This window comes from Nipponia nippon, unplaced genomic scaffold (genome assembly GCF_047370975.1).
Source record: "Nipponia nippon isolate SJK-2023a ecotype South Korea unplaced genomic scaffold, ASM4737097v1 scaffold_56, whole genome shotgun sequence".
Taxonomy (NCBI): domain Eukaryota; kingdom Metazoa; phylum Chordata; class Aves; order Pelecaniformes; family Threskiornithidae; genus Nipponia; species Nipponia nippon.
This window is the reverse complement of record NW_028262376.1, coordinates 156,848-184,761: the sequence shown is the minus strand read 5'-3', so window position 1 is coordinate 184,761 and position 27,914 is coordinate 156,848. Positions and strand designations below refer to the sequence as shown.

General features: G+C 52.4%; 2 protein-coding genes across 2 annotated transcripts; one reads left to right on the top strand and one right to left on the bottom strand.

Moving 5' to 3' along the window:
- The first annotated feature begins 5,416 nt into the window (after positions 1-5,416).
- Positions 5,417-10,540, top strand: LOC148051707 (olfactory receptor 14A16-like). The gene is made up of 2 exons (XM_087735420.1): positions 5,417-6,369; positions 10,519-10,540. The coding sequence occupies exons 1-2, from the start codon at positions 5,417-5,419 to the stop codon at positions 10,538-10,540; spliced, it is 975 nt and encodes a 324-aa protein (XP_087591546.1).
- Positions 10,541-13,982: 3,442 nt separating this feature from the next.
- LOC148051706 (olfactory receptor 14C36-like) lies at positions 13,983-14,897 on the bottom strand. The gene has a single exon (XM_087735405.1). The coding sequence runs from the start codon at positions 14,895-14,897 to the stop codon at positions 13,983-13,985; it is 915 nt and encodes a 304-aa protein (XP_087591531.1).
- Positions 14,898-27,914: the final 13,017 nt, after the last annotated feature.

Genomic DNA, 27,914 nt, shown 5'->3' with positions numbered 1-27,914 from the left:
CACTTATACTTTGGAGGGGAAAATGTGCAGTGAGATTAGCAGGAAAGGACAGAGAGAAAGGCAATGAAGGAGCTGGCTACAGAGACAGTCAGGAGACAGGAGCAGCAAGCTTTCAACTGCCTGAAGCTCCAAGCAGCACCTGGGTACTTGGGAGGGTTCTGAGGGAATGGAGAGTAATGGGAGGAGGAAAACCAGATGGACACTCAAAAAGGCATCTGTGCAGACAGCCTGCTGGAGAAGATGACTTGAGAAATGGTCAGTTGAATCAGGACATGTGGGAATAGCGAGAAGATTAGTGAGATCCAGTACGCTCCATACAGGACAGAGCAGTGGTCAAGTATTCAAACATTTCAGCTGATGAAAATGTTCCCGTACTTCATACATGTTAAGAAAGTTGCCTCATCTTTGCAGGCCAAACTCAGTTCCTGACCAGAAGCCTCCAGTGCCACTTCAGGAGGTCCTGGTGTGCCTGATACACTCACCTGGGACTGGGAGTGACCACAAGGGGACGTGGGAGACCTGGACCCTCCAATGGAAACTGCAGATGGAGGGTGACACAAGGCATCTGTGCTCCTGTAAGTCAACCCACCCTGGTTTCCAAAACTGTTCTTAAAAAAAGAAAAACAAACACTCCTATTTCTAAATTCCTCCTTCTGAAGTGAGTCTCTGCACCCTCCTCCTCTCTGCTTCCATTACCTGTGGAGCTTCCTCATGAGTTCCCTCTTCACCCAAGCTGGTCTTATCAGCTATGTACTCACTGCTGCTCTTTGTGGGTGATTCTCTCGTTAAAGACAAGCTGTACTGAGTTGTGCTGCCCTTCACTGCTGCCCCTGGGATCCCCACTAAAAGCCCCCTCAACAGGCCAAAGTCTTCCCCTCTGAGGTCTGACCCCTACACTCTGCTCCTTTCCCTCCTCAGGCTGCTCAAGAGCTGCACCTCCCTTTTTCATGGTCACTACAGTCAAGGATGACCCTGGTTTTCACGTCCCTGAAAACTCTTCATGGTTTGCAAGGACCTGATCCAGGTGAGCATCATCTCTGTTGGTCCAGCTGGTGGCTTTGCAAAGAAATTGCTCCAACCCCTCCAGAAACCTATTGGTCTGTTTTCACAGTGCTGTGTTCTCCTCCAATGAATGTCAGGGTCATTAAGGTCCCCAGAAAGAGCCCCACGTCACTGATCTGGAGGCTTCCTTGAGGTGCTTAAGTAAGAGCTTGTCCACCTCCTCCCCTTGATCACCAGTTCTTTATCTCCCACCACAATGTCGCCCTAACTGGCCTCTGCTCTGATCCTTACCCACAAGGGCTCACCCAACCTGTTGACTTTCCCAGCAAGGAGCTCCATACATCCAAGCAACTCCTTCACACAGAAAGTATTCCTCTTCTCATGCTCCCAGCCTGTGCCTCGTGAAGAACCTTTATCCATCCATTGCAGCACATCAGCTGCGGGAGGTGTCCCACTGTGCCTCAGAAGTCACAGCTTGTGACAGACCTCGGGGCTCCAGCTCCTCCTGGCTGTTCCCAGTCAGAGGAGAGTGTTGCAAATCTGGGCTGCAGCCCCCGAGTTGTGGCTCCAGGCCAACCTCAGCTTTGTCATGGTGAACAGGGACACCAAGCACCCAAGAGCCCATGTACGCAAAAGCTTTGCTGCATGGCAGAGACATGCTGGAGTGGATGGCAGACGGCATTGTAAGAAAGACTTGAGGTGCCCCAAAAGAGAGCAATGCCTGCTGTCCCCAAGGTCAGAGAGAAAAAGGCTGGGCTGGGCAGCCCTGGCAGGAGAGGGCATTGCTGTCTGTGGTGTCTCTGCAGCCCTGCAGGGCCTTTGATGGAGAGAGGCACTGATCTCCTGGAAGGACAAGGTGCTGCCGAAAGCGTCCTTGGGTGTGGACATCCTGTGATCTAGGCACACTCGAAATTCACTGGGCTCTTTGAAGACTGTATCGTCAAGAGGGTGAGTAAAGGATGGGGCAGAGGAGAACTAGAAGAAGCTGAGAACATAGGCCCACAAGTGGAGAGCCCAGTGCAATGTGCTTCTTATTCATGCGGTGCCTTGCATCTGCTGGACAGAGATGGGACAGGGCTGGCCTCACTGCAGGGGTGGCAATCAGTCACTTGCACACAAGCACCGAAGGAATCTGAGATGGCGCCTGGGGTGTCTGTCATGCACCCGCTCGGAGGGGACACGGCTTTCCTGCAGGTCCTGTGCTGTCCCTGCCAGCCACAGGCAGTTTTGGTGGAGAGCCTTGGCGTCTCGCAGAGCCCTACAGGCCTGTGTTTGGCCATTCAATGAGCAGCTGCCCTGAATTAGGTTAGGCTCCATGGGGCTGTGTGAGACAACTCTTGTTAGAGGCAATGGACAGCTAGTCAATACAGCTAAAGGAGGGGAGAAAGAGAAAGACTTCCCTCTCCCTCTGGCACAGAACAACATTTGGTCAGCTGGACACCTCTCTAGGCGGCCTGAACAGCGTGAGTAGGGACAGGGGTTGATGTCCTAAATGTGGGCATCTGCCGTCATTTCAGCTGGCATCCTCACCAGGCTGCAGGATGATGCCCCCAGATGTTTCCCAGTCTCTCAGTACTGCTCCATTACCATGGACAACATCTGGCACCTCAGATGTCACCAGGTGTTTGTGCGTGAACTCCTGGTCTCCATCTCCATTGATGACCATGGGACCACAGCAAAGGAGTGCAGGTGCCTATTTTTAGCTGACACCATGACTGAAGCAAGAGGAATCTCATGTCCTGTGGGTTTGTGGCAGGCACGGGAGGGAGCTGAGGTCCCTTCCAGCCCCAGGACTACAACTCCAGGAGGAGATGCCTCCATTGACCCAGCTAATTGCCTTCTCTCAGCATGGCTAAAGGAGATGCCTCCCTGCCAGTGTCCAGGTGTCCTGTCTCACGATGGGCCAAGGAAGGGGGATTCTCAGACCTAACTGTGTCTCAGAGAGGAGAAAGGGCACTGCTGCAAAGAAACGTCTCTGCAGAGGTGAGACAGGCAACATCGGTGATTCCTTCAGTCTCTTCCCAAGGAGGTTCCTGGAGAGCCCCAGGGACACCTGGACGGAGCGCCGAGTGGGGTGGGGGGCAGAGCAAGTGACGTCTTGGGCAGGTTCCCTCCTCCGGGGCTGAGATGGGCTCCTGGGATGGAAGGAGCTCATGGGAAGCAGGCAGCGGTGCAGAGAGACAGCTCGGCCAAGGAGCAACTCCTCTGCCAAGCGCAGCAGGGCTCTGGGAAAAGGAGTAGGGCAGAGAGAGATTAAAGGCAGCCTGGAGTGGGGGGAGAGAGGAGAGCTGCAAGGGAAGAAACATTTCCAGCCCTTGTCACGGTAAGCCTTTTGGTGCAGGGCAATGCAGCTGCCGTTCCTGGAAGGGTCTCCTAAAGCGTTCATAGCCTACAGCCTACGGGCTCTGTCAGGAGGCCTCCCAGCCCAGGGGCTGATGGTAGACAAGGGGGAAGGGGTGAAGGCAGGGTGTGCAGCCAGAGCTGCCCAGGGCATTTCAGAGGGGACTTTTGCAGAGGAAGAGCAAGGCAGGGGATCCCTTGAAGGTAAAGAGCTTTCCTGAGGCTGTGCTTTCAGTTTCCTGCTGTTTCTGGAAAAAGGGGAAAGACGCTGCTGCATTTGGAGAGGGAGACTGAGAGTCCTGAGCTGCTACACTGAGAGATCAGCAGGTCTGGTGGGAGGCAAGTCAACTGCTTCCATCCCCTCCTCTCCCTCCAGAGAGCACCAGCATCACCTTTGCTGGCCTCATCAGGGTTTGTCTGACCTGCACCTCACTGCCTGCAAACGGGCAGTACCTCTAGAGAGTGCCTGGAACTGGGAGGTTTCTTCAGGTCAGAGCTGAGCAGACAGGAGCTGGTGATGGGGTCTGTGAACCCTGACAGGGAAAACTTGGAGGGAGAAAACAGTTCCCGCCAGGAATAGCTCCAGGCTGCAAACACATGGGCAGAGTGTTGTAGGAAACTCCAACCAGCAATGTCATGGGAGGGAGACTTTGGAAAGCTCCCTGTCATCCCCTCCAATGCAGACACCTTCCTCTGAGCAAGACCCCTGCTCTCGTCTCCCACCCAGCACAGCCTCTGCCCTCAAGGCTGTGTGGTCCAGGGCAGGAGGTGCCTCCTCTGCAGCCAGAGCTCTGGCACAGCAGAGGGGCATCTCCCCTGACACGGGGCCGCTTCCCTCTGCAGGGCAAAGGGGCTGAGAGCGACTGCCCTGGGCTTTTGCTAACCAGGAGGTGCTGTGCCCTGCTGGGTGAGGAGAAGGCTTTCCTGAGTACCCGGCCGCCTCTCCTCTCCTTGCTTCCCTTAGGAGGAGAGTCACAGCGTTCTTCTTTGTTCCTCCACCTGCTTGTGCTGCTCTTCTTCCTTCTCTTGGGCTCCCTGGCAATAACGATGGTGGTGTGGGGCAAGGGGTGGGGGTGCTGAGTGCCTGCTCTGGCCCTGACCTGGAGGGCGCTGCCCTGGAGGTGTTTCCATGGGACCAAGGTGCCCAAGCCCTCTCTTCATTTTCCAGGCTCGAGACACTGCAGTGAGTGCTTGGGCAATGAGACACTGCTTCCCTTAGCAGACATCACCTTCAGACACCCGATCAGGCTGGACAGGGCGTCCTGCGGGGCTGTGAGCATCATTCCAGAAGGTCACAGCTCTCCTGTAGGACCTTGGTGATGTCTGAGAGCACTCGATCTGCCCACGCCAATCAACATCCTTGTCCTGTCCTCTCCATCATACTCTGCAGAGCTGTGCTGGAAAGGAGAGGTGTTTTGAAATCTGCACCTTCAACAGGACCCCTCTGCTCCCAGGACAGACCAGGTTTTTATTTGGAACAACCTCTGGTTGCAGCCCTCCTGCAGCTGGGAGTGGTGCAAGGACAGAGCAGCTGGGCACCAGGCTGATGGACAGAGCAGCCCTCCTGGATGAGAGCACTGACACAGGTTTCCACTGAGAGAAACGGGGCAACGGGGGAATTTTACCCTTTCCAGTATATATGTCCCAAGTGGGATGGGGGTGTCTGAATACTAAAACACAGTATAACAAGACACATTTGCTGCACCTCATCTCCCACCTTCCTCTGTGGAAGAAAGCGCCCTTCGGAGCTTTCACCCTGAGCTCTAGTGCAGCACAGGGAACTCCTCCCCAGGAACCCTCCCTCCAAACACCCTGGGCTGTTGCTGCCTCCATGGGTCATTGCTGTAAAGCAGGGCTGACCCTCAAGGAGCCCCTGGGGAGAGGGCACGGCTCTGCACAGCACACTCAGCCGGCACAAAGCAGAGCTGAAGCCTCGGAGCTGCATAACGGTCCCCCAGGAAAGAAAAGCTCCCTTAGGTATTTCACAATGAAGGAATCAAATTTTGCTCAGAGAAGCTTCTCTGAATTTCTCTGGTTTATCTCCTTTGGCAGTTTCCATGCCCAGAAGCAGCAGATGTCCAATGGCAGCTCCATGAACGAGTTCCTTCTCCTAGCATTCACAGACAGGCGGGAGCTGCAGCTCTTGCACTTCTGGCTCTTCCTGGGCATCTACCTGGCTGCCCTCCTGGGCAATGGCCTCATCATCACTGCCATCGCCTGCGACCACTACCTCCACACCCCCATGTACTTCTTCCTCCTCAACCTCTCTGTTCTTGACCTGGGCTGCATCTCCACCACTGTCCCCAGATCCATGGCCAATTCCCTCTGGGACACCAGGGACATCTCCTACATGGGATGTGCTGTCCAGCTCTTTCAGTTTGTCTCTTTGATGTCAGCAGAGTATTGGGTTCTCACCGTCATGGCCTATGACCGCTACGTTGCCATCTGCAAACCCCTGCACTATGGGACCCTCCTGGGCAGCAGAGCTTGTGTCCACATGGCAGCAGCTGCCTGGGGCACTGGGTTTCTCCATGCTCTCCTGCACACGGCCAATACATTTTCACTCCCCCTCTGCCACGGCAATGCTGTGGACCAGTTCTTCTGTGAAATCCCCCACATCCTCAAGCTCTCCTGCTCAGATGCCTACCTCAGGGAGCTGGGGCTTCTTATGGTTAGTCTCTTAGTAACATTCAGCTGTTTTGTTTTCATTGTGCTGTCCTACGTGCAGATCTTCAGGGCTGTGCTGAGGATCCCCTCTGAGCAGGGACGCCACAAAGCCTTTTCCACGTGCCTCCCTCACCTGGCCGTGGTCTCCCGGTTAGTCAGCACTGCCATATTTACCTACCTGAAGCCCCGCTCCATCTCCTCCCCATCCCTGGACCTGGTAACGGCAGTGCTGTACTCAGTGGTGCCTCCAGCAGTGAATCCCCTCATCTACAGCATGAGGAACCACGAGCTTAAGTGTACTGTGTGGAAACTGATAACTGGATGTTTTTCTGGAGCAATAAACTGCCCATCGTCTTCTTCATAGCTGTTATAACGTAACTCATTACAGGCGCAGCCTGTCTTCTGTATTTTTTGGTGGTGGTGGAGGTTTTTTACTTGGGATAAACTTGTCCCCTTTCTAATTAATTTTCTGCTTTTCTTTTCTGACTGAGTGGTACTTTAAATGAGGAGCCATGCTCTCTGTGTGTTTAAACAAAATAAAGAGCACTTCAGTGACTATTTTTTTACCTGAGATCCTTCCTGAAGGGCCTTTATGGAGATGCAGGGAGAGTTCCTTTATGCATGGATGGAAGGGAAAAGAGTCCCGGCATGGCAGCACTGCCAGGGAGCACCAGCACTTGGTCTTCAAGAGCTGATCTCTTTCCACTTCCACACTCTCTTCCTGATCCCTTGTGTTGGTGTCAGCCCTGAGAGCTCTGGCAGCTTGGGCACAATGGGCACTTCTGTGACAGAGCTGGCCTCCATCACAGCGCTTCCATAAAGAAGGGTGATGATGTCCTCAGGGCAGTGTCTGAAGGCTTAGGTCTTCTTCCAAAGCTGCTGTCAAGAACAAGATCAAGAAAGTGCCCTGGTGAGGAAAACACCAGTGAACATCTAATGTGTGTGACTGTGCAGGGCTGGGGCACATAGCAGTGTCCCTCGCACAGCCAGGTCTCCTGCGAGAGGCTGGAAGGACCAGCAGAGCAGGGTCTGGTCTGTGACCTTGTTTGCCTAACACCCTGGGCAAGGTGCCCCAGGGCAATGGCCACAGACCAGCCCCTTGCAACCACCATTCCCGGCACTTGCCTCTCACTCCAGCTCGGAGAGGTTCTTTGTCCCTCCATGGAATGACAACGCATGACTAGGTCAGAAGTCCATGTTTGCATTGTACAGAGGAGATGTAAGCATGCACATCACGTACGTGAGCTGAGATGGTCCTGAGTGAGCACAAATGCCATCAGCTATTCCTTCATTTTCCAAGGAGGCCTGTGGGACAGACAGCGCCTCCAGGTCACTTCATGTTGGTAGCAACATCCCATGGGAAACCTCCTGAATGCAGCAGTGGAATCTGCTTCCTTGAACTGAGGTCCCTGTGTCCATTCCTCATGCCGAGGGGCATCTCAGATGAGTGCAGAACGGGGCGATACACTGCAGGGCTGAGGTGCCTCCCAGCCTCTGGCAGTGGCAACAGGAGGCCAGAGAGTCCCTGTGAGTCCTGCAGTGCCCAGCCTCTCTGTGTAAGAGGGAAAGACTGTGTCTCTGAACACTGCTGGGTGCAGAAGGAGTCCACAAGGCCAGCTCAGATGTGGACGCCTGACAGAACCCTGCCCTTTCTGTCTGTGACTCCAGGAACAAACCCCCCTGGCCCAGGGAGATTCATCTCAGCTGCCTTGCACAGGCTCATTGCAAATGCTCCTGGCTGCTCATGTCACCCTTTCTGGATTGTGCCCTCAAAGGTGTCAGAGCCATCAGAGAGGTTCTGGGGTCCTCGGAAAAGGCAGACATCAAACCTTTCTTCCAGAAGTGCAAGAAGGAGGACTGGGAGAGTTACAGGCTGGTCAGCGTCACCTCAGTCCCTGGGAAGGGGATGGGCCAAATACTGCTGCAGCCATTTCCAGGTACTTGTAGGACAAGAGAGGCATTGCTGAACCTGTGTGGGTTCAGGGGAAAGAGGGGGATGTATGTGGGCCTTAGCAAGGGTTTTGGCGTGTTTTCCTATAGTCTCTTTATAGCCAGACTGGTTTCCAGTTTAGATATCTGGACTGAAGCAGTGGGTGATGTAGTGGGTGGGAAGGTGGCTGGTGGATCCAGCCCAAATGTCTAGCAGTGGCAGAGTCCTGCTGGTGGCCACTTCCTAGTGGCATCCCTCAGTGCAGGCAGTGGGGCCAACACTCTGGAGTGTCTTCATTAACTGCCTGGATAATGTGCCAGAGTGCCTTTTCAGCTCCTTTGTGAATGATGCCAAACTGGGCAGACCCATTCCACAACCTTATCTTGTTCTCCCTGCCTTGAGCAGGATAGGTGGACAAGATGATGTTCAGGGGTCTCTTCCAAGCTGAGGTATTCTAGGATTCAATGACTCTTTTCCTTGGAGAGCTTTTTGAAGACAGAAGAAACAGAAGAAGAAGGAAAAAAAGAGAAGAAGTAGAGGCATAAAATGCACCAGTATAAATACAGCAGTTCCTCTGAGAAACATTTCTCCACGCAAATCATTGATAGGAAATCTTTTAGATAAATTTGATGGAACAAGCTTACTTCTGTCTGCTCACGTCCTGGGCCACAAGGAGGGTAATGGCTGGGAACAGTATGATGCGGTCAATTGTGTCTCGGGAACTCATAATCCATTGGGAAGCCAATGGCTGTGAAGGGGGCTGTGAGGTCACTTCTGCCTCTGGAGGTGAGAGGCCAACAGCAGGAATGTGTCTGGGAAAGGCACTGTGAGGTCACTTCTTCCTGAAACAGCCGATAGGTCAGCCCTTGACTCATGGCTGGGATATGTGCTGCTAAACTCCCCTCTGCCAGTGTCTCTGACAGGCCAGCAGAAGGCACCTGGTTGGCACATTGGCTGGGAGACCCCCTCTGCCGAAGGACCCAGGCTCACTCCAGGAAGGGGGCTTGTATTTTGGCTGTCATGTCTCTTCTGCCTGAGTACAGGATGGGACAGCAGCAGGCACACAGCTTGGTCATGTCTATCCGAGAAGCAGAAAGGCTCGCAGCCTTGGAAGATCATGGTGAGGTTACTTGTGTCTGGTCAGATGAAGGGCTACAAGAAGGCTGATGGGTTGGGATGCCTGTTTAGAAGGGTGCTTTCCCAGATGGTGGAACTTTCCTTGGATGTAGGAAAGAGCAGGAGAGCGAAACAGTGCCACACAGTGCAGCTTGGATGGTGGGGATTGGACATGAGGAGGAAGAAATGTCACTCAGAGGGTGGTGCTGTGGGACATGAAGTCCTCCAGAAGGAGGATGAGATCAGTCCATGTCCTTGTGTTTCAAGGAACAGAGTGTGAGGGTGGAGAGACGTCGGTGAATGTATGGAAATGGCAGGATGACAGCAAGGTGAGGAAGCGAGATGGGTGTCTGCAGCCTGCAGGGCAAAAGAAGCAGCTGTGGGACAGCGTAGGACAAGCTGTGGTGGAGATGGCAAAGAGCACTGGCAAGGCTGGAAGTGGCCAAGAGAATCCTAGGCCGTTCCCTTTAACTATGGCAATTGTCTCTGCCCCCAAGGCCTATGAGGAGACATGTTGTCCTAAGGCACTGGGGGGCCTCATTGCCTCCTTGCACACCCCCAGTAAGGCTGGGAGCTGTCATAGCCTTGTCCTGCACTCAGCATCACCCCCCCACATCCCACTGCCCCAGGAAGAGCCCTGAGCAATGCGTGAGGGACAGGACCTGCCTTCCCCGGGGCTGGGGGTCAGCGCTTGGCCTTGCTGCTTCATAAAACAAAGCCAGGGTTTTCTCAGTATCTGAGCTGCCTGCACATTCCCTTTGCCTCCCTGCAATCAGGGCCTCCAATTCTCTGCTCTAACGAGTCCCTGGGGAGGCTTTGCCAGTAATGGCCCTCAGTGGGGCTTATTAATACTTCAGGGTACTTTGGGTTTTGCTTTTGATGCTGACTCTTGGAGAGGTTTGTGCAATCTCTTCTCAGTGCCTAAAGCTGAAGGACTCAGCAGAAATCGTCCATGGGGCTCACTGAAATAAAGTAAGCCCTAACAAGCCATGTCTCTTCCTGTAATTTTCATCAAGTCTTCAGGAGTTGTACAGATAATTGGAGCTGTTTCCTAGTGTAGTTATGGGGAAAGATTTCAAAGAGCTTCTAATAAACATAAGGTTTTATTTTCAAGGGTGTATTTTATTATTGTTCAGTTTAGAGAAGAGGTGACGGTAGCATTCTCCAATAGATATCGCTGCAGGGTGTCTCCTCAGGAGGTCTGGACTGGTAGGAGAAGCTGTCCCTTGAGCTCTGACAACCTCCCACCTCACCTCCCCAACCCCACCATTGCTCTCCTTGCCCACCTGGGACTTTTCCTTACAGCAGACTTCTCCACTCATCTCTGCAGCTGGATGGTACAGCTCCTTTGCACCATCTCCCCCTGCTCTCCTTAGAGACCTGGCTGCACACAGCCACAGGAGGGTTTTTCCTATTTGCAAGCAAAGGAAAAGTCAAGCATGGTCAAGTTCCATAAAGAAAACAGACTCTGCAAGCATATGCTAAGTCCAAGCTGCCTCTGATGAGGTTGCCTTTCTACAGGGGATAATCTTAGGAGAACTATTTCAGGTAGGGAGATCCAAAGAAGAGAGATATAAACATAATTAACGAGTTGGCTAAGGAGACAATTAGCCTGCTGCAAGACAGGCAAACTTTTAACTCCCTGATGTCAAAGCAGCAACTGGATGGGTGCGAGGAATCTGAATGAAGAAAGAGTAAGGGGAGGAGAAACCTGGAGAATAAGGGAAAGGGCTTTTGTCTAGGCAGTCTGCATCTGAAAAGATGACCTTAGAAATGGTTCTTCAATCAAGAGAGGTGAAAACATATGAAAGATAAAAATTAATTTAATGTAAATCATTTTAATTTCTTTTAATAATTTAAATTTAAACTTAATTTAAATATAAATTCAATACACGGTGTAAGAGGCAGAACACTGGTAATGAAGTTACACTGGAAGATCAATATTTCCTTGGAATATCCCTTTTGAGAAGTTGCAAGATTGATAGAGATCTTTTGTGATTGCAGACAAACTGATGTTGCAGCCATCGTTGAAAGAGTCCAAAAGCGCAACCCCGGGAACCCCAGGCTGTACAAGCTCACCTGGGGGAGGAGTGAGCCTTCCCATGAGTGCTCTTGGGGGACCTTGCTGGGCACCTCAAAGAGCAGGAGGTGTCCAAATGCAGTCAGCATGGCTTAGCCAAGGGTAAATCATGCCTCCCCAACCTGATGGCCTTCCTGATGAAGGAACTGCTTTTATGCACGAGGGGACAACAGTGGATGTCGTTTGCCTCCACTTCAGCAAGGCTTTTGGCATGGTCTCCCTCGATATCCTGGTACCCCCATTGGGCCATTACAGTCTGCATGGGTTGACAAAGAGATGGGTGAAACAGCAGTTGGAGGATGAGGCTGAGAGAGCAGTGGAGAAGGGGTCATACCCTACCTGGAGGCCAGTGGGCCATACTGGGGCATTGTGGGGCAGCACAGGGGACTCTCCTGAGCCCTGTGCAGTTTAACACCTGCATCCATGACCCGGATGAGGCAACTGTCACCACGTTTGTGGGTGGCACTAAATTGGGAGGACCATTCCTGTGCCCTAGGGATGCCATTCAGGGGAACACCTGACAGGCAGAAGGACTGTCCCATCAGGAACTTCAGGAGATAGAAGATGGACCATGCCCTGTGCCTTCGAGAGCCTAACAGCCTGCAGTGGCAGGGCCTGGAGACTGCCTGGCTGGGGAGCAGCTCTGCAGAAAAGGCCCTGGTGGTGGTGGGGGACAGAAAGCAAAAGAGGAAACAGCAGTGCGACCTGGTAGCAAAGGCAGCCAGCAGGGTCCTGGAGTCTCACCAAAAGAGTGAGGGCAGTGATTGTCTCCCCCTGCTCATCGCTCCTTAGATCACCTGTACACAACCATGTCCATTTTTGGGCCACCACTGGGGAAGGGGAGGAGGGAGGGAGCGCCTGTGGGGCTGCTGGGCTCTTGGCCAGAGATCACCACCACAGCAAGGGAGGTGTTGGTAACTGGCAGGGAGTTGAGTGGAGAGTCATCGAGCTGCTGAGGGGCTGGAGCACTTGCCTGGGAGGAGAAAGTGGAGGAAAGGGCCTTGTTCAACCTGCAGAAGGGAAGGTCTTGAGAAATTAATAGTGACCTGCCAGTCCTCATGTGGAGGCTTTCAGGAAGGTGAAACCGGTCTTGTACTCATATTGCTTGGCAGGAGAGTAATAGGTAATAGTCAGTTATTGAAATGAGGAAGTTTCTGGCCAGAGATAAGGCAATGAGATACCAGCAGAGCATGGGGTGCTTTGGGTTGTAAACAGAATGTAACAAATCCTCTAATGTGGGATTTCAATCAATTGAAATTCTCAATATTTGTCATGACCAGGCCATGAGCAGCTGACCTAGTTGGAGCTGTCTGAGAACGGGCTTGGCTGAGAGACCAACTGTGGCAAGAGCTGTGGGATTTTGTGTGTAATGGCTATCAGGAGGAAAATGGTTCCCTTTTGATTTATAATGGCAGTGGAGTTGGGTATGTCTGAGCCCCAGAGGAGGATGGGGGTGACCATGCAGCAAAGGTCCCTCCACAGGGCTGGGGTGTATGGCCAGAGATGGAAATGGCCAGTGGGTGGGACTGGTCTGGGACAAATTTCCTGGGGCAGTTTCCCCAGGGTGTCCTGGAAACATGGCACAGGCCAGGACCCTCTCTTCTGCACCTTGGATGCCTTGCTTCCTTCACCATGACACCTGGCTCTGCACTGGGAGTGCTGGCTGCCCCTACCCTGCACACTCACACACCTGAGCTCTGCACTGGTGGTTTTCTCTCCCGGGCTCTTTCCAGCCCAGCCCAGACCCTCCCCACCTCTCTCCACCTCCCCTGCCCTCTCCCCAGCCCAGCCCAGCAGAGCAGAGCAGCCTGGGCTGGCTCCATGGCACTGCCCAGCGCAGGCTGCTGCAGAGCTCTGGGCACTCACCCCACAGCCCCAGCCCCTCTGAAGGCCACAGCAGCTGCTGGGGGGCAGAGAGCGGGGTTCAGGCTCCCCATCAGCCCCATGGCTGGTGCTGGACACAAGGCCATGAGGAAACAGAGGCTAGGCATTCTCTGGCTCTCCTAAATTCATCTTGTAGGTGATTCCCAAACCCAACTGAATTTTCCCTTTCCTCTGCTCCCACCAGCCCCACTCCCCAGGACAGCACCAGAGTGCTGGCCCTGGGGGTCCTCAGGCAGCTCCTGCTGCTCTCCACTCTCCCTTCCCTGTGCCTGCTGGGTTTCCACTGACTCCCATGCCACTGCAGAGACTTTCTTCATGGATATGTCAATTTAGTGCTTTACTTTTTGTGGATTTCACCTTTGAGGGTGTTTCACTTTCTGAGTCTCCATTCATTCCAACCCCACCTGAGTTATGTGATGAGTCCCCATTGTCTCCTGACCCCTCCAAATTCATTACCAGAGAGTCTGGTACATGCCATCTGTCCTGTCAGACATGAAGCAATCTGAGGTAATAATGGGGATCTCATGGACCATCTCCACTGCCATTGCACATCAAGAAGAGAGCCTTTACAACCAGAACTTTTGATCTAATGGAACCCAATTATACCATGAGCTTAACCACAAAACCACTGAGAACAAAGGCAGAACAGAAACTTCAAAAGACCAATTCCTTGGACATTTTCTTGGAAGGAACTTTGGAAGAAGAGCCCAGTCTTCACGCACTGCAGCCAGGAGGTGCCCTTTTTTGAAGAGCTACAAATTGATGGGCCACATCTGACACAGTGTTGTGCGAGGGTCAGACACAACAGGATCAAACCTCCACAGAAGGAGTGTGAACCCAGAAAATTATCTCTATGTAGAATTATCGCAAAAGAAAAAAGCAGACTTGTGGCTTAAGTTAAACTCTGGGAAACATGCAGAGGAGGGGAGGCAGGTTATTGTCAGGGAAACAGCACCCATTGGATCAGTGGATCAGTTTCCGTAAAGCATCTCTAAGCTCATGGTTCCTCATGCTGTAGATGAGGGGGTTCAATGCTGGAGGTACCACCGAGTACAGCACCGCCACCACCAGGTCCAGGGATGGGGAGGAGATGGAGGGGGGCTTCAGGTAAGCAAACATGCCAGTGCTGACAAACAGGAAGACCACGGCCAGGTGAGGGAGGCACGTGGAAAAGGCTTTGTGGCGTCCCTGCGCAGAAGGGATCCTCAGCACGGCCTTGAAGATCTGCACATAGGACAGCACAATGAAAACAAAACACCCAAAGCCCACAAAGACACTAACCACAAGAAGCCCCGCTTCCCTGAGGTAGGTGTCTGAGCAGGAGAGCTTGAGGATGTGGGGGATTTCACAGAAGAACTGGTCCAGGACATTGCCTTGGCAGAGGGGGAGTGAAAATGTATTGGCCGTGCGCAGGAGAGAATAGAGGAACCCACTGCCCCCGGCAGCTGCTGCCATGTGGACACAAGCTCTGCTGCCCAGGAGGGTCCCGTAGTGCAGGGGTTTGCAGATGGCAATGTAGCGGTCATAGGCCATGATGGTAAGAAGAAAATACTCTGCACCAAACAAGAAGAATACAAAGAAGACCTGAGCAGCACATCCTGCATAGGAGATGGCCCTGGTGTCCCAGAGGGAATTGGCCATGGCTTTGGGTAAAGTGGTGGAGACTGAGCCCAGGTCAAGAACAGAGAGGTTGAGGAGGAAGAAGTACATGGGGCTGTGGATGTGGTGGTCACAGGCGATGGCAGTGATGATGAGGCCGTTGCTGAGGAGGGCAGCCAGGTAGATGGCTAGGAAGAGCCAGAAGTGCAAGAGCTGCAGCTCCCGTGTGTCCGCGAATGCCAGGAGAAGGAACTGGGTGATAGAGCTGCTGTTGGACATTTTGTCCCTCTGCGAATGGGGATCTGTTCAAGGAGGTAAAGTAAGGGAGAAATTAGCGCTGAGTGCTTTCGGGAAAAATCTATTCAAATTCTTATAGAAACCCCCAAAGAGCCTTTCACTTTTCGGGAAGAGCTTTGGTGAGCTGTGGTTGGTGCTGGCTGAGGGGGCCCCAGGGATCAGGAGGCTCTGCTGGGGGCTCTGCAGGACTCAATCCTGCCCTACACCAGTAGGTAAACAGGAACTCGGGGTGATCTCATATTAAATCTGCTGGGACCAGAGGAATCCAGTTTCCAAGTGCAGATCTGCAAACCCTCAACCCATCTCATCGCACCTGAGGAGGATCTCAGCTCTGCCCTCCCAACCAGGGACACAGAGGGCTCATGACAGCTGCCCACATGCAGCATCCCAGCATCATTTCAGTGGCCTTAGCACCGAGGTGTCTTCTCCATGGGGCTCCTGCATAACACAGAGATGCCCTGGGAGAGCTGTGCCCTACGGGAGGGCAGCCTGCAGCCCAGCAGGACCTCCCAAGGACAGAGTCAACTCTCCTGAATTTGTTATGTCCTGAAGGGAGGGTGAGATCCGTGCCAGCCGCACACACTGCAGTACCCAGAGCCCCACAGGTGAACAGGGTGCGAGCTGGATGCTTTTCCTCCATGGCCATATATTCATGACAGCACATGCAGCGTTGGTGTCTGAACTGCACTTGAATCCTCATCCCCACACCAGTGAGTGTAACGGTGAGAAGAAGGGCGGCAGGGAGAAGAGAAGAACATGCCAAAGGAGCCCTGCCAAGGGAGGCAGGAGAGGGAGACACAGTCAGACCCTTGAGTTTTTCTCCTCTTTGGTGGTCAGGCTGCTTGGGAAGGCAACTCATGGCCAAGTCAACACGACATTAAGGGCAGAGTCTCTGCTGTGTGAGTGAGGAGACCAGGGGGTTGCTCCAGGTATAGAACCTGCACTGCAGGGATGGCAGGGAGATGCCTGAATCCCCACTCCCACAGCATTGCTGGCAGCAGGTCTCTCTTCCTTCCTGTCCATGGCTCTGCTGCCTGCAGCTCATCTTGGCCACAGCCTGTTCATCTGTGCCCACATCTCCTGCCTCTCCATGCTCACAGAGCCCATCCCACCCGCTGTGTGCTCAGCTCTGCCCTGCAGGCACCTCCTGGCAGCAGGGCACTGCCCAGGGACATCTCTGGGTTTGCAGGGGCTAAGGAGCAGCTCAGACAAGTCCTGATGAGAACTGGGGTCTCATTGCCTACTGCAGAGCAGAGAAATAAATTCCCATCTCCCACTGCCCACCCAGTCAACTAATAGTGGAAAACATCAAAGCAAAGCCTTCTTCCCTTTCAGGTAATCCCCTACCTTGACATCCATCTTTAAAAGGAAATCTCTGCAAATGTCCTCTGAGTGATGTAGAAGTCTGAGCAGCCCTGACCCACGCTGCACCCTCTGGACAGCAGAAGGATCCTGCCCTGCCAGGGGTCACTGCTTCCACCCACAGCTTCTCCCCACAGCTCCTTGGGGAGCTCCCCACGCAGGCTGAGTGCTGACCCTGGCAGGTTACAGAGTCCCTGCCCCAGTACTCAGCCCCCTGAGGCACAGGGACTCTGCTCTGAAGGACAGCCCTGGGCACCCCTGGCTGTACAGCCCCGCAGCCATCCTCGGGAGAAGGCAGCTGTCATGTTCTGTCCTCTGACCATGTGGCAGGGTATCCCTGCTTTGGAGCATGTCCTCCTCCACAGTAAAGAAACCCCGAGAGCCATCCTGCCAAGTCCTATCTGCAGCATTTTGTGCCATGACTAGGACACCCCTCCAAGACACTCATGTGCATTGCCCCACTGCCACTTACTGCGTTCAAGGCTGTGAAGATTTCTCCTCCAGTGAGCTCTCAGCATCACCCCACCCCACAGAGCTTGTAACATCCCTCTTCCTTCCCTCATCTCCTCTCGCTGCCTGCAGGCAGTGCCCTCAGCCCTGCTGCCCTTTGCAGAGGAGCTGCTCCTGGGCAGAGCTGTCTCTCTGCAGTGCTGCCCACTTGCCAGCAGCTCCCTCCATGCCAGGAGCCCAGCCCAGCTCAGCAGCAGAGGCCCAGCCCAAGGCAGCACTTTCTCTGCCCCTCTGGGCTCCCTCCAGGTGTCCCTGGGGCTGCAGGGGAACCTGCTGGGAAACAGGCTGAATTCATCTCTGATGTTCCCTCCGTTAGCTGGGGAGAGAGACACTTACTTCCCGCAGTGTCATTTCTCCTATCAGAAAAAGATTTGGGCATGAGCATCTACTTTTTTTGTCCCATCATTAGGCAGGACACCCAGGAAGGTGACAAGGAAAGATCTAATTTCTTCAACCCAGGGGGATATCTTCAGTAGAGTGAAATAAGCATTTCATTCTGGGTCTTTAGACCTGAGGCTAGAAAGACATGCAGCTCTCTTTTTTCCATGCCTTGTCTCTGCACTGACGAAAAGCATTTTCAAAGTGTCTTGGACACTTGGCACCAGGATTCCTTATGACAAATCAGAGCTGGCGTGGTTGCACAGCTGCAGTGCTTCAGCCCAAATGTGCAGCAGTGCCCTCAGCCAGAGGCACAGGCAGGAGGAGCTGGAGCTGTTCCTGAGTAGACAGAGCTCATGGTGGCAGAGCTCAGGACAGCTGCTCTTCAAGGACAGCATCCTCCAAGCTCCGCAAGGGTCCAGATGGAAACTCAGTCTAAACTTGAAAGGCAATTGAAGGGCACCATAAGGAGTGTTTACTGCTTCAGGAACAGTTAAAGAAGAAACAAAGACCCTGTGTGGCCACTGCTGAATTTAGTAAGAGCAGGTGTAGACAGATGTGAGATTCTCTGTGTCCTCTTTGCCTCAGATGTAGGCCCTGAAACGTCCTAGGACAGGGACTGCCTAGGCAGGTAGCAGCTCCACAGCAAAGGGTCTGCTGGTCTTTGGGTTCCATTAGGCAAAAGATGAGCCATTTAGCAAAGATGGCCAACAACATCTGGGGCTGTGTGAGCAGGAGCACAGCCAGGGCAAGTGATTCTCTCCCTCTGCTCAGCACTTGTGACACCACATCCAGAATACTTGCTCTGGTTTTGTTTCCCCGCAATGCCAGAGAGACATTGGCAAGCTGGAGGATCCACAAATTTCAGTGGCGGGCCACAGAGATGGCCCAGGTTGGAGCACTGGTCCTGTTAGGAGAGGCTGAGGAGAGGCTTGTTCACCCTGGAGAATGGAGGGCTTTGCGGGGAGGATGGAAGAGACTCGCATTGCCTACGGTGAGGTTCCCAAGAAGACACTGTGGTGCAAGGCAGGAGCACAGGAGGCAATGAGCTGGAACACGAGGGGGTCAGGCTCAAGATAGGGAGAAACTTTTGCAAGGTGAGGACAGTCAGACATGGGAAGCCATTTCCCAGATCGTGTGCGCTGCCTCCATCCCTGGAAGTTTCTCAGACCCATCTGGGTAAAACCATGAGCAACTTAGTGTGACCCTGCTTTGAAGAGGATGTTTTCTACAGATATCTAGCCAGGTCCCTACCAGCCTGAATGACACTCTCATTCCTCACAGCTCTGTGTCCTCAACATGAGGGAAAGCCCTCAGGTTCCCTCTGACTGTGGAAATAATTGTCTGGCTGGGATGGATTTCATTGTCTTCATAGCAATCCGTAGGGATCCAAGTTTTGGATTTCTGACCAAAACTCTTTTAGCTATTGTTGAAGAGTGCTTAAACAACAGGAAGGCCTTCTCATGCTGTTTCTCACGCTGCCCTTCCAATGAGTGGGCTCGGGTTTGGCAGGAAGCTGGGAGGGGATGCAGCAAGAACAGCTGACCCCAAATGACCAAACGGCTATTCCATCTCGTAGGATATCATGCCCAGCAAGAAAAGCCCAGGAAAAGGAACAGGACGGGGGGACATTTGTGGTTATGACATTTGCCTTCCCAAGTCACTTTTACATGAGATGAATGCCTGGAAGGTTTCCTGGAAGTGGCTGAACATTTTCCTGCCAATGGCATGAATTCCTTTTTTGCTTTGCTTGTGAATGCAGCTTTGCTTCACTTATGAACCATTCTTAATTCCAACCCGAGAGCTTTTCTCACTTTTACCTTTCCATTTCTCTTCCCCAGGCTGCTGCTGGGGGAGTGAGCAAGTGGCTGGGTGGCTGATTAGTTACTGGCTGGGGTCAACCCACCACACTTGTTAATCCTTTCCACATTGGCCATGCTTGTCTTCTTTTACATCCTCCTGTGGTGTTTCTGAGATGGTTGCTGTGCCACTTTCTACCTTGGGCAGCAAATCCATGAAACAGGTCACCCCTTACATTACCTGTAGTGTCCTGCAATTGCTCACGGTGTTATCTTGTCAGAGTGTCGGGCATCTGCACACATAGCATGACATCGGAGCCACTGCCTTGCAGTGTTCCCAAAGAGAAGAGATTCAGCTGAAGCTGAGGGTCTCGACATCAGGCACTCATGGGAGCAGAATTCAAACATTGGCAGCCAGGAATGTCACCTTTCTTAATTTCTTCTCCTCCCAAGACCTGAGCAAGTGATGGGGAGAAAGGAAGAAAGGAGAGGGTTCCTCACTGCTTTTGCAGTCTGCACAGAGCTGAATTTTGAGAGCTGAATTTTGTCCTACTATCAAAGGTTTAGTTCAGGTTAATGTTGCTACCAAGCAGGATTTTTTGAAAGTGTTCAGATACTGTGTGCTTCTCTGAAGGGACAGAGAGTCTAGAAAGGCATCATCCAACATAAACAGCTGCCCTATAGACATGTGTGGAGAAGAGGTGAATTTTACTCATGAAGATTATTAACCAAGCAGTGCAAACCCTCAAATCAACATAAGGAGACTGAGGCACCTACATGCTGCTATGGATGTCATAGATCCACACGACACAGGATGAGTAAGACCACCTATGAGGAAATTTCCACAATGAGGTAAGCCAATGAAGAACTAAATCAAGAGCTTGCTGGAAAGAGCCAAAAGGAAGGCTGGGTCTGGGTGACAGCTACCCCATGCTCTGGGGGTAAGGTACGCGGTTCAGACATCTTCCCTGGCGGCTGATTCTCTGGACCTGAACCACGCAGCAGCCAGGTTTCTCAGCAGGGCTTTCCATTTCCCCTTCCAGAAATGACCATGTCTCTCCATTCAGCAATTCATTGACCCCTACCTACCAGTTGGGCAAGGACATTCTGTTGAGAGAAAGACCTCCCTGAGGCACATCTGTCCTTGAGGTCCATGTGCTTGTGCGAGGCTTGGGGTGGAGCTCCTTTGGTGCCGATATTTCTATTGCAGAGCACCCTCTGAGCACCACTGCCTGAAAAGATGACGGAGTGATCATCAACATTTGAAGAAACTATGAGCACATGTTCCAACAGCTGAAATGCACTGAACAGTTTTCATCCATAGACAATGCATTCTCGTGACGCCAACATGGACATTTCCAGCCCACGTACTACACTCAGGAGAAGAAATACTCATCTCCCCTGTTACACGCCTGACCCTGCTCTGCCCAGTGCACTGTGTATTGACTCTCAGCACGCTTTCACATCTTTCCACACGTCCTGCTTGAACTGACCACTTCTGAAGGCATCTTTTCAGCAGGCTGCCTGGGCGTACGCATTTCCCAGTGTCCATCCAGCTTTCCTCCTCCCATTGCTCTCTACCCATTCCCACACCTCTCAGCTCCCCAGGTGCTGCCCTGAGCTTCAGGCAGTTTGAAGCTTGCCTTGTCTTTCAGCAGGCTGCCTGATGGTCCCTTGAGCCATCTCCTCACTTGTGTTTCTACCTGTTTTCCCATGTATCTCACTGAAAGTGTTCCACTAAGTTTACCGACAGTGGGAAGTGGACTTCAGTGGAGGAAACTTGGACTACATCTATTATTTTTTCCTGAGCTATTCCTTTCTTTTTCTTTTTTCTTTTTTCTTTTTTCTTTTTTCTTTTTTCTTTTTTCTTTTTTCTTTTTTCTTTTTTCTTTTTTCTTTTTCTTTTTTCTTTTTTCTTTTTCTTTTTTCTTTTTTTCTTTTTTCTTTTTTCTTTTTTCTTTTTTCTTTTTTCTTTTTTTTTTTAAGTTGGGAGGTAAGAAACATTCTGTAAACAGAAAAATAAAGAAAACAGGAAAAAAGAAGTAAAACTGGTTTATTGTTCCTTCTTATTTAAATCTTCTCTCCTTGGCTACTCTCCTGAAAGTTTTCAAAGTAGCCACAGAAGACTTGAAGAATTCGGGAAAATGATGCAGAGAGACATGGCTTGTTAGGGTGTTTTGCATGTTAATGAGCTCTCTGGTGCCAAGTTCCTGAACTGCGAAGACTGAAAGAATGAGCAAGCCTCTAAAGAAGTGCAAGGCACAAGCAAACACCAAGTTTCTGAGGGTGTTGGGGGCCCCACTGAGGGCCAACGCTGACAAGGCCATGGAGGCAATGAGCAGTCAACGTGTCGGTCCCTGGGGGCTCATCAAGCAAAAACTGGGAGCCACTGGTTGCAGGTGGCAAAGGCCGTATGCTGGTGGCTCTGATGCCATGTAAGCCCTTGGTGTTTGTTTATGATCAGAGTGGCCAAGCCCTGCCCCCCAGGACCTGGTAAAGGAGGTCCTTCATGCCTTGCTCAGGACTCTGCCTAGGGTCAGTGTGAGCGGGGGGGTTGTGTCCGGGGCAGGAGGCAGGAGGCAGGTTGGTGTTAGATTGGTGTTAGATTCTGTTCCTTTAATGACAAAGGTGTGGTTTTCTGGGGATGTGCCAATGCATGTGAATTCCACAAAAACCATCTGGCTTCACAGGCCTGCTAATGGCCCTCAATCACCTAAGCTGTCCCTGTCCCAGACTTGCTTGCCTCCTCAATCCCAGCACTGTACTGCACAACCTCCTTATTCTCCTAGCCTCAAATCAAACACTGAATGATTCCACTTTAGCATGACTTCCCCTTGCTCTTTCAGCTCTTCTTCTGGCCCATAACACACTTTCTTCTACCCACACACCACTCTCTCCCTCCAGTCCCATTTCTCTCACAAAGCCTTCCCACCTCCCCTGCAGTAATGGGACCTCACTCCAGGAGGTTCATGCATTCTCCAGGATCATGGATGTTTCCTGAATTCCAGGCAAGTTTGGGTAGTGAAGGAGAGGAAGACAGAAAAGTCAGCTCGTGGGGCATGATGAACAGTGTTCATGCACCCCCAGCAACGAGCACTCCCCATCTGCCAGGTTGAGGCATGCTCCCATGATGGAAAGTCCTCATATAAGCCCTGCTTTGTGCAGGGACCTTCAGTCACACTTCCGGGGCACATCCACTCCTCTTCCACCCACAGACATCAATGGCTTTCCATTTCTGGGCTCAGACATGGTTGGAAGGATTTGCTAAAGCCCTGAACCATCACCTTGCTTCTCACTGACATCCCTCCACCCTCCCTCCCATCCCTACACACTGCCAGTCACTGCCTAATTGCCAACTGGAAAGTTAAGAAGCTCTCAAGGCTTTCCATCTCATTCTCTGGGGATGGCCATGTTTCTCCAGTCACCATTCATGGATCCTTCAGACATCCGTTGAGGAAGCATACCAAGATGTGTGAGAGGAGGGCCTCCCTGAGGCCTCCCTGTAATCTCTGAGGTCTAAATGCTTGTGCAAGGCCTCGGGAGGAGTTTATCTGGTGCCCACATTTGTATTGCAGATGGCTGGTCTGCAACGGACCAGGAATGGAACAGAACTGGTCTCAGGACTGCCGTGGGAGGGGACACTTGGTGTCCTGGGTGGGGCTGGAGTGGAGTTAATTTTCTCCATAGCAGCCCCTACGGTGCTATGTTTTGGGGTTGTGACCAGACCAGTGTTGATAAAACACTGATGTTTTAGCTGTTGCTGAACAGCAGCTGCACAGTGCAAAGGCTTTTGCTGTTTCTCCTGCTGCCCAACCAACGAGCAGGCTGAGTGTGGGCAAGAAGCTGGGAGGGGAATCAGCCGGGACAGCTGACCCCAACTGACCAAAGGGATATCTCATACAACATCATGCTCAGCAATAAAAGCTGGGGGAGGAAGGAGGAAGACATTTGGGACTATGGCATTCCTCTTCCCAAGTAATCCTTACTCATGATGGAGCCCTGCTTGGCTGGAAAGGACTAAACACCTGCCTGCCAATGGGAAGCAGCGAACGTATTCCTGATTTTGCTTTGGTTTTACCTATTCAGGTGTCCTCTTCTTGACCCATGAGTTCCTCACTTTGCCATTCTGATTCTCTCCCCATCCCTCAGGAGAGGAGAGTGAGCGAGCGCCTGGGTGGGGTCTTAGCAGCCATGTTATGGACTTATTTCTCTTTAAATTAAAAGCAGTAACAGTACCTTGCTCTAAAATTTCTTCTTCTTCTTGATTATATATTTAATTTCTTTAAATTTATTCCTCTCATTCCTTCTAAATTGACAAGACAGTTGTAACATAAGAGTATTTAGATTTTGGCATGAAGTTTTTAGAACAGTGCTTTTCCTCTCATTGCTAACCCTTTCTTACCATTTCTCAGTACCATCCCTCAGACAATGTTGCCCCTAATTCATTTCTGCTATCTACCTTTCATTCTTATTTCAAGCGTGTGTGTGTGTCTGTGCGAGGAGTTCATTGTTTTACAAAAAATTGTCACGGGACAGATCCTAAACTGGTGAAAAGCACAAGGCGGGCCACATTTTTATGTGATGGACACTGACACAACACCATTATCTCCATTTTGCATCTCTGAAGACCTAACCCTTCCACAGAGTGCCTGGAAGGTCTGACGTCCCTCCATCTGCCCTGTACATCAGCATTGAAGGTGAAATTACTCCAGTCAGAGGTGCTGTTTGGATTCTCCTCAGAGGCTAAACCACCACATGGGTCAGGAGATATAAAATACAAACAGAAGGACTTGGGCAGCACATCCTGCGTAGGAGATGTCCCTGGTGTCCCAGAGGGAATTGGCCATGGCTTTGGGGAGAGTGGTGGAGACTGAGCCCAGGTCAAGGAGGGAGAGGCTGAGGAGGAAGAAGTACATGGGGTTGTGGAGGCGGTAGTCGTAGGCTACGGCGGTAATGATGAGGCCGTTGCCCAGGAGGGCAGCCAGGTAGATGCCCAGGAAGAGCCAGAAGTGCAAGAGCTGCAGCTCCTGTGTGTCTGTGAAAGCCAGGAGGAGGAAGTGGGTGATGGAGCTGGTGTTGGACATTGTATCCCTCTGAGAATGGGGATCTGTTCAAGGAGGTAAAGGAAGGGAGAAGTTAGGGCTGACTGCTTTCAGGAAAATCTACTCACTTTCTTATGGAAGCCCCTCCAAACTGCCTTTCACTTTTCGGGAAGAGCTTTGGTGAGCTGTGGTTGGTGCTGGCTGAGGGTGCCCCAGGGAGCAGCAGGCTCTGCTGCGGGCTCTGCAGGGGTCAGTCCTGCCCTACACAAGTAGGTAAACAGGTACACGGGCTGATCTCAGATTAAATCCAATCCTGATATCAAAGAGCTTTTCAGCATTGTCACTCTCAATTCACCTGACTGCAGAGCAGAGCTGTGGGCAGTTTGGGTTGTGCCTTCTGCTCTAGTTGCCCCAGCACAGCTGAGCAGTGGTTGGAATGCAGCAATGCCTGGCATTTCTGCTGCACTGCAAGGGAAACCTTGTGGGTGCTGAGCTTGGGCACAGGGACGGTCCCTTAGTGCAGAGCGAGGACAGCCGCTCTGTGCATCAGCCCTGCTCTCAGCTGCCCTGTGCTGGCAGCTCTTCCACCTGGAGGACTATCGCACTCAGGTGTTCCCCCCAAAAGAAAGACGCCAGTGCTGGGAGCAGAGGAATCCAGTTTCCCAGTGCAGATCTCCAAACCCCTCACCCCATCTCATCGCACCTGAGGAGGATCTCAGCTCTGTCCTCCCAACCAGGGACACAGAGGGCTCATGACAGCTGCCCACATGCAGCCACCCAGCAGCATCTCAATGGCCTTAGCACTGAGGTGTCTTCTCCATGGGGCTCCTGCATAACACGGAGATGTCCTGGGAGAGCTGTGCCGCACGGGAGGGCAGCCTGCAGCCCAGCAGGACCTCCCAAGGACAGAGTCAACTCTCCTGAATTTGTTACGTCCTGAAGGGAGGGTGAGATCCGTGCCAGCCGCACACACTGCAGTACCCAGAGCCCCACAGGTGAACAGGGTGCGAGCTGGATGCTTTTCCTCCATGGCCATATATTCATGACAGCACATGCAGCGTTTGTGTCTGAGCTGCACTTGAATCCTCACCCCTCACAGCAGTAGGTGTAACAGTAAGAAGAAGGGCGGCAGGGAGAAGAGGAGGACATGCCAAAGGAGCCCTGCCAAGGGAGGCAGGAGAGGGAGACAGAGAGAGACCCTTGAGTTTTAACTCTCTTTGGTGGTCAGGCTGCTTGGGAAGGTAAATCATGAGCATGTCTCCATGCCATTAAGGGCTGAGACTCTGCTGTGTGAGTGAGGAGACCTGGGGTTTGCTCCAGGGAAAGTATCTGCACTGCAGGGGGTGGCAGGAAGATGCCTGCCTGATCCCCACATCTCCTCCCTTTTCATGCTCAAAGATCCCATCCCACCTGCTGTGTGCTCAGCTCTGCCCTGCAGGCACCTCCTGGCAGCAGGGCACTGCCCAGGGGCATCTCTGTGTGTGCAGGGGCTAAGGAGCAGCTCAGACAAGTCCTGATGAGAACTGGGGTCTCATTGCCTACTCCAAAGCAGAGAAATAAATTCCCATCTCCCACTGCCCACCCAGCCAACCAAGAGTGGAAAAACTCAAAGCACAGATTACTTCCCTTTCAGGCAATCCCCTACCTTGACATCCCTCTTTAAAATGACCCGTGCAAATGTCCTCCAGGTGATGTAGAAGTCTGAGCAGCCCTGACCCACGCTGCACCCTCTGGACAGCACAGGGATCCTGCCCTCCTTCCACCCACAGCTTCTCCCCACAGCTTTGAAGGGCGCTCCCTGGGCATGCTGAGTGCTGACCTGGGCAGACGGCAGAGTCCCTGCCCTGGTGCACAGTCCCCTGGGGTGCAGTGACCCTGCTCTGAAGGACAGCCCTGGGCACACAGAGGTGCACACCGAAACCCCGGAAGGTGGCCTTTTCTTCTGATAGTGCAGCAGGCAAGTCCTCCTCTGCAGCATGTCCTCCTGAAAATCCCACAGGCTGTGGGATGTAGCAGCTTTTGGAGATCCCTCCAGCAACACCAGCTACATTGTCCTGCACCCAGAGACTTACCATGTAGAGGGCTGTGAAGATCTCTCCCATGCAGTGAGCTCTCACCATACTCCCACTCCACACTGCCTTCCCAGTCTCTCTGCCTCGCCCTTCTCCTCTCAGCACTTGCAGACAGTGCCCTCAGCCCTGCTGCGCTTTGCAGAGGAGCTGCTCCTGGGCAGAGCTGTGTCTCTGCAGCGCTGCCCACTTGCCAGCAGCTCCCTCCATGCCAGGAGCCCAGCCCAGCTCAGCAGCAGAGGCCCAGCCCAAGGCAGCACTTTCTCTGCCCCTCTGGGCTCCCTCCAGGTGTCCCTGGGGCTCCTGGGGAACCTGCTGGGAAACAGGCTGAAGGCATCTCTGATCTTCCCTCCCTCAACTTCTCTCCTGCAGTGTCATTGCTCCTATTAGAAAAATAGTTGGGCATGAGAATTACTTTTTTTGTCCCATCCTTAGAGAGGACACCCAGGAAGGTGCCAGGGAAGGATCTAATTTCTCCAAGCTGGGAGGACGTGTTCTGTTGAGTGAATTTAGGCATTTCATCCTGGGTCCTTAGACCTGGGGCTAGTAAGACAGGCAGCTCTCTTTTGCCCATGCCATCTCTGCTTTTGCACAGACGGGTTCTTGGACACTTGGTACCAGGTTTCTTTACGGCAAATATGAGTTTGCTGGGTCCCACAGCTTTGTTGCTTCAGTCCAAATGTGTGGCAGTGCCGTCATCCAGGAGCACAGACAGGATGAGTGGGAGCCGTTAATGTCAGAGACAGAGCTGTGATACTGATGGAATAAACTGCCAAGGTATGGTGGCATCCCAGGTTTTGGTTCCCCGCAATGCCAGAGAGACATTGGCAAGCTGGAGGATCCGCAAATTTCAGTGGCGGGCCACAGAGATGGCCCAGGTTGGAGCACTGGTCCTGTTAGGAGAGGCTGAGGGAGCTGGGCTTGTTCACCCTGGAGAATGGAGGGCTTTGCGGAGAGGATGGAAGAGACTTGCATTGCCTATGGTGAGGTTCCCAAGAAGACACTGTGGTGCAAGGCAGGAGCACAGGAGGCAACGAGCTGGAACACGAGAGGGTCAGGCTCAATATAGGGAGAAACTTTTGCAAGGTGAGGACAGCCAGACATGGGAAGCCATTTCCCAGAGCGTGTGCGCTGCCTCCATCCCTGGAAGTTTCTCAGACCCATCTGGGTAAAACCATGAGCAACCTTGTGTGATCCTGCGTTGAGAAGGATGTTTTCTACAGGTATCTAGCCAGGTCCCTTCCAGTCTGAATGACATTCTCATTCCTCACAGCTCTGTGTCCTCAACATGAGGGAAAGCCCTCAGGTTCCCTCTGACTGTGGAAATAATTCACATCAGGTAGAAGGCAGCAGCACAGGCACCTCAAACAGTCCCGATGCCATCCCCGGCCTCATCTTTAATTTACTGCTTCCCTTTTCCCCCCCTCTCAAATTCTTCACTGTTCTCATTTTCACACCTTCCAAAAAGGCCAGCCTGCCCTGGCTGGCTGGGAGGGAGCTTATTGTCTTCATAGCAGCCCGTAGGGTTCCATGTCTAGGATTTCTGACCAAAACCTTTTTAGCTATTCTATGTTTCTCATGCTTCCCTTCCAAGAACTGGGCTGGGGTTTTGGCTAGAAGTTAGGAGGGGAAACTGCCAGGACAGCCGACCCCAACTGACCAAAGGGATGTCCCACACCATATGACATCATGCTCAGCAATAAAAGCTGGGGGAAGAAGGAGGACGACGTTTTGGCATTTCTCTTCCCAGGTAATTGTTACTCGTGATGGAGCCCTGCTTTCCTGGAAATGACTAAACCCCTGCCTGCCAATGGGAAGGAGCGAATGTATTCCTGATTT

What these genes read in the sequence shown, in the direction of transcription:
- LOC148051706 (XM_087735405.1), bottom strand. Translation starts at nt 14,897, where the DNA reads ATGTCCAACAGCAGCTCTATCACCCAGTTCCTTCTCCTGGCATTCGCG.
- LOC148051707 (XM_087735420.1), top strand. Translation starts at nt 5,417, where the DNA reads ATGTCCAATGGCAGCTCCATGAACGAGTTCCTTCTCCTAGCATTCACA. An exon ending in AACTGCCCATCGTCTTCTTC is followed by an intron (nt 6,370 to 10,518) that starts ATAGCTGTTATA and finishes CATAAAGAAAAC; the next exon opens with AGACTCTGCAAGCATATGCT.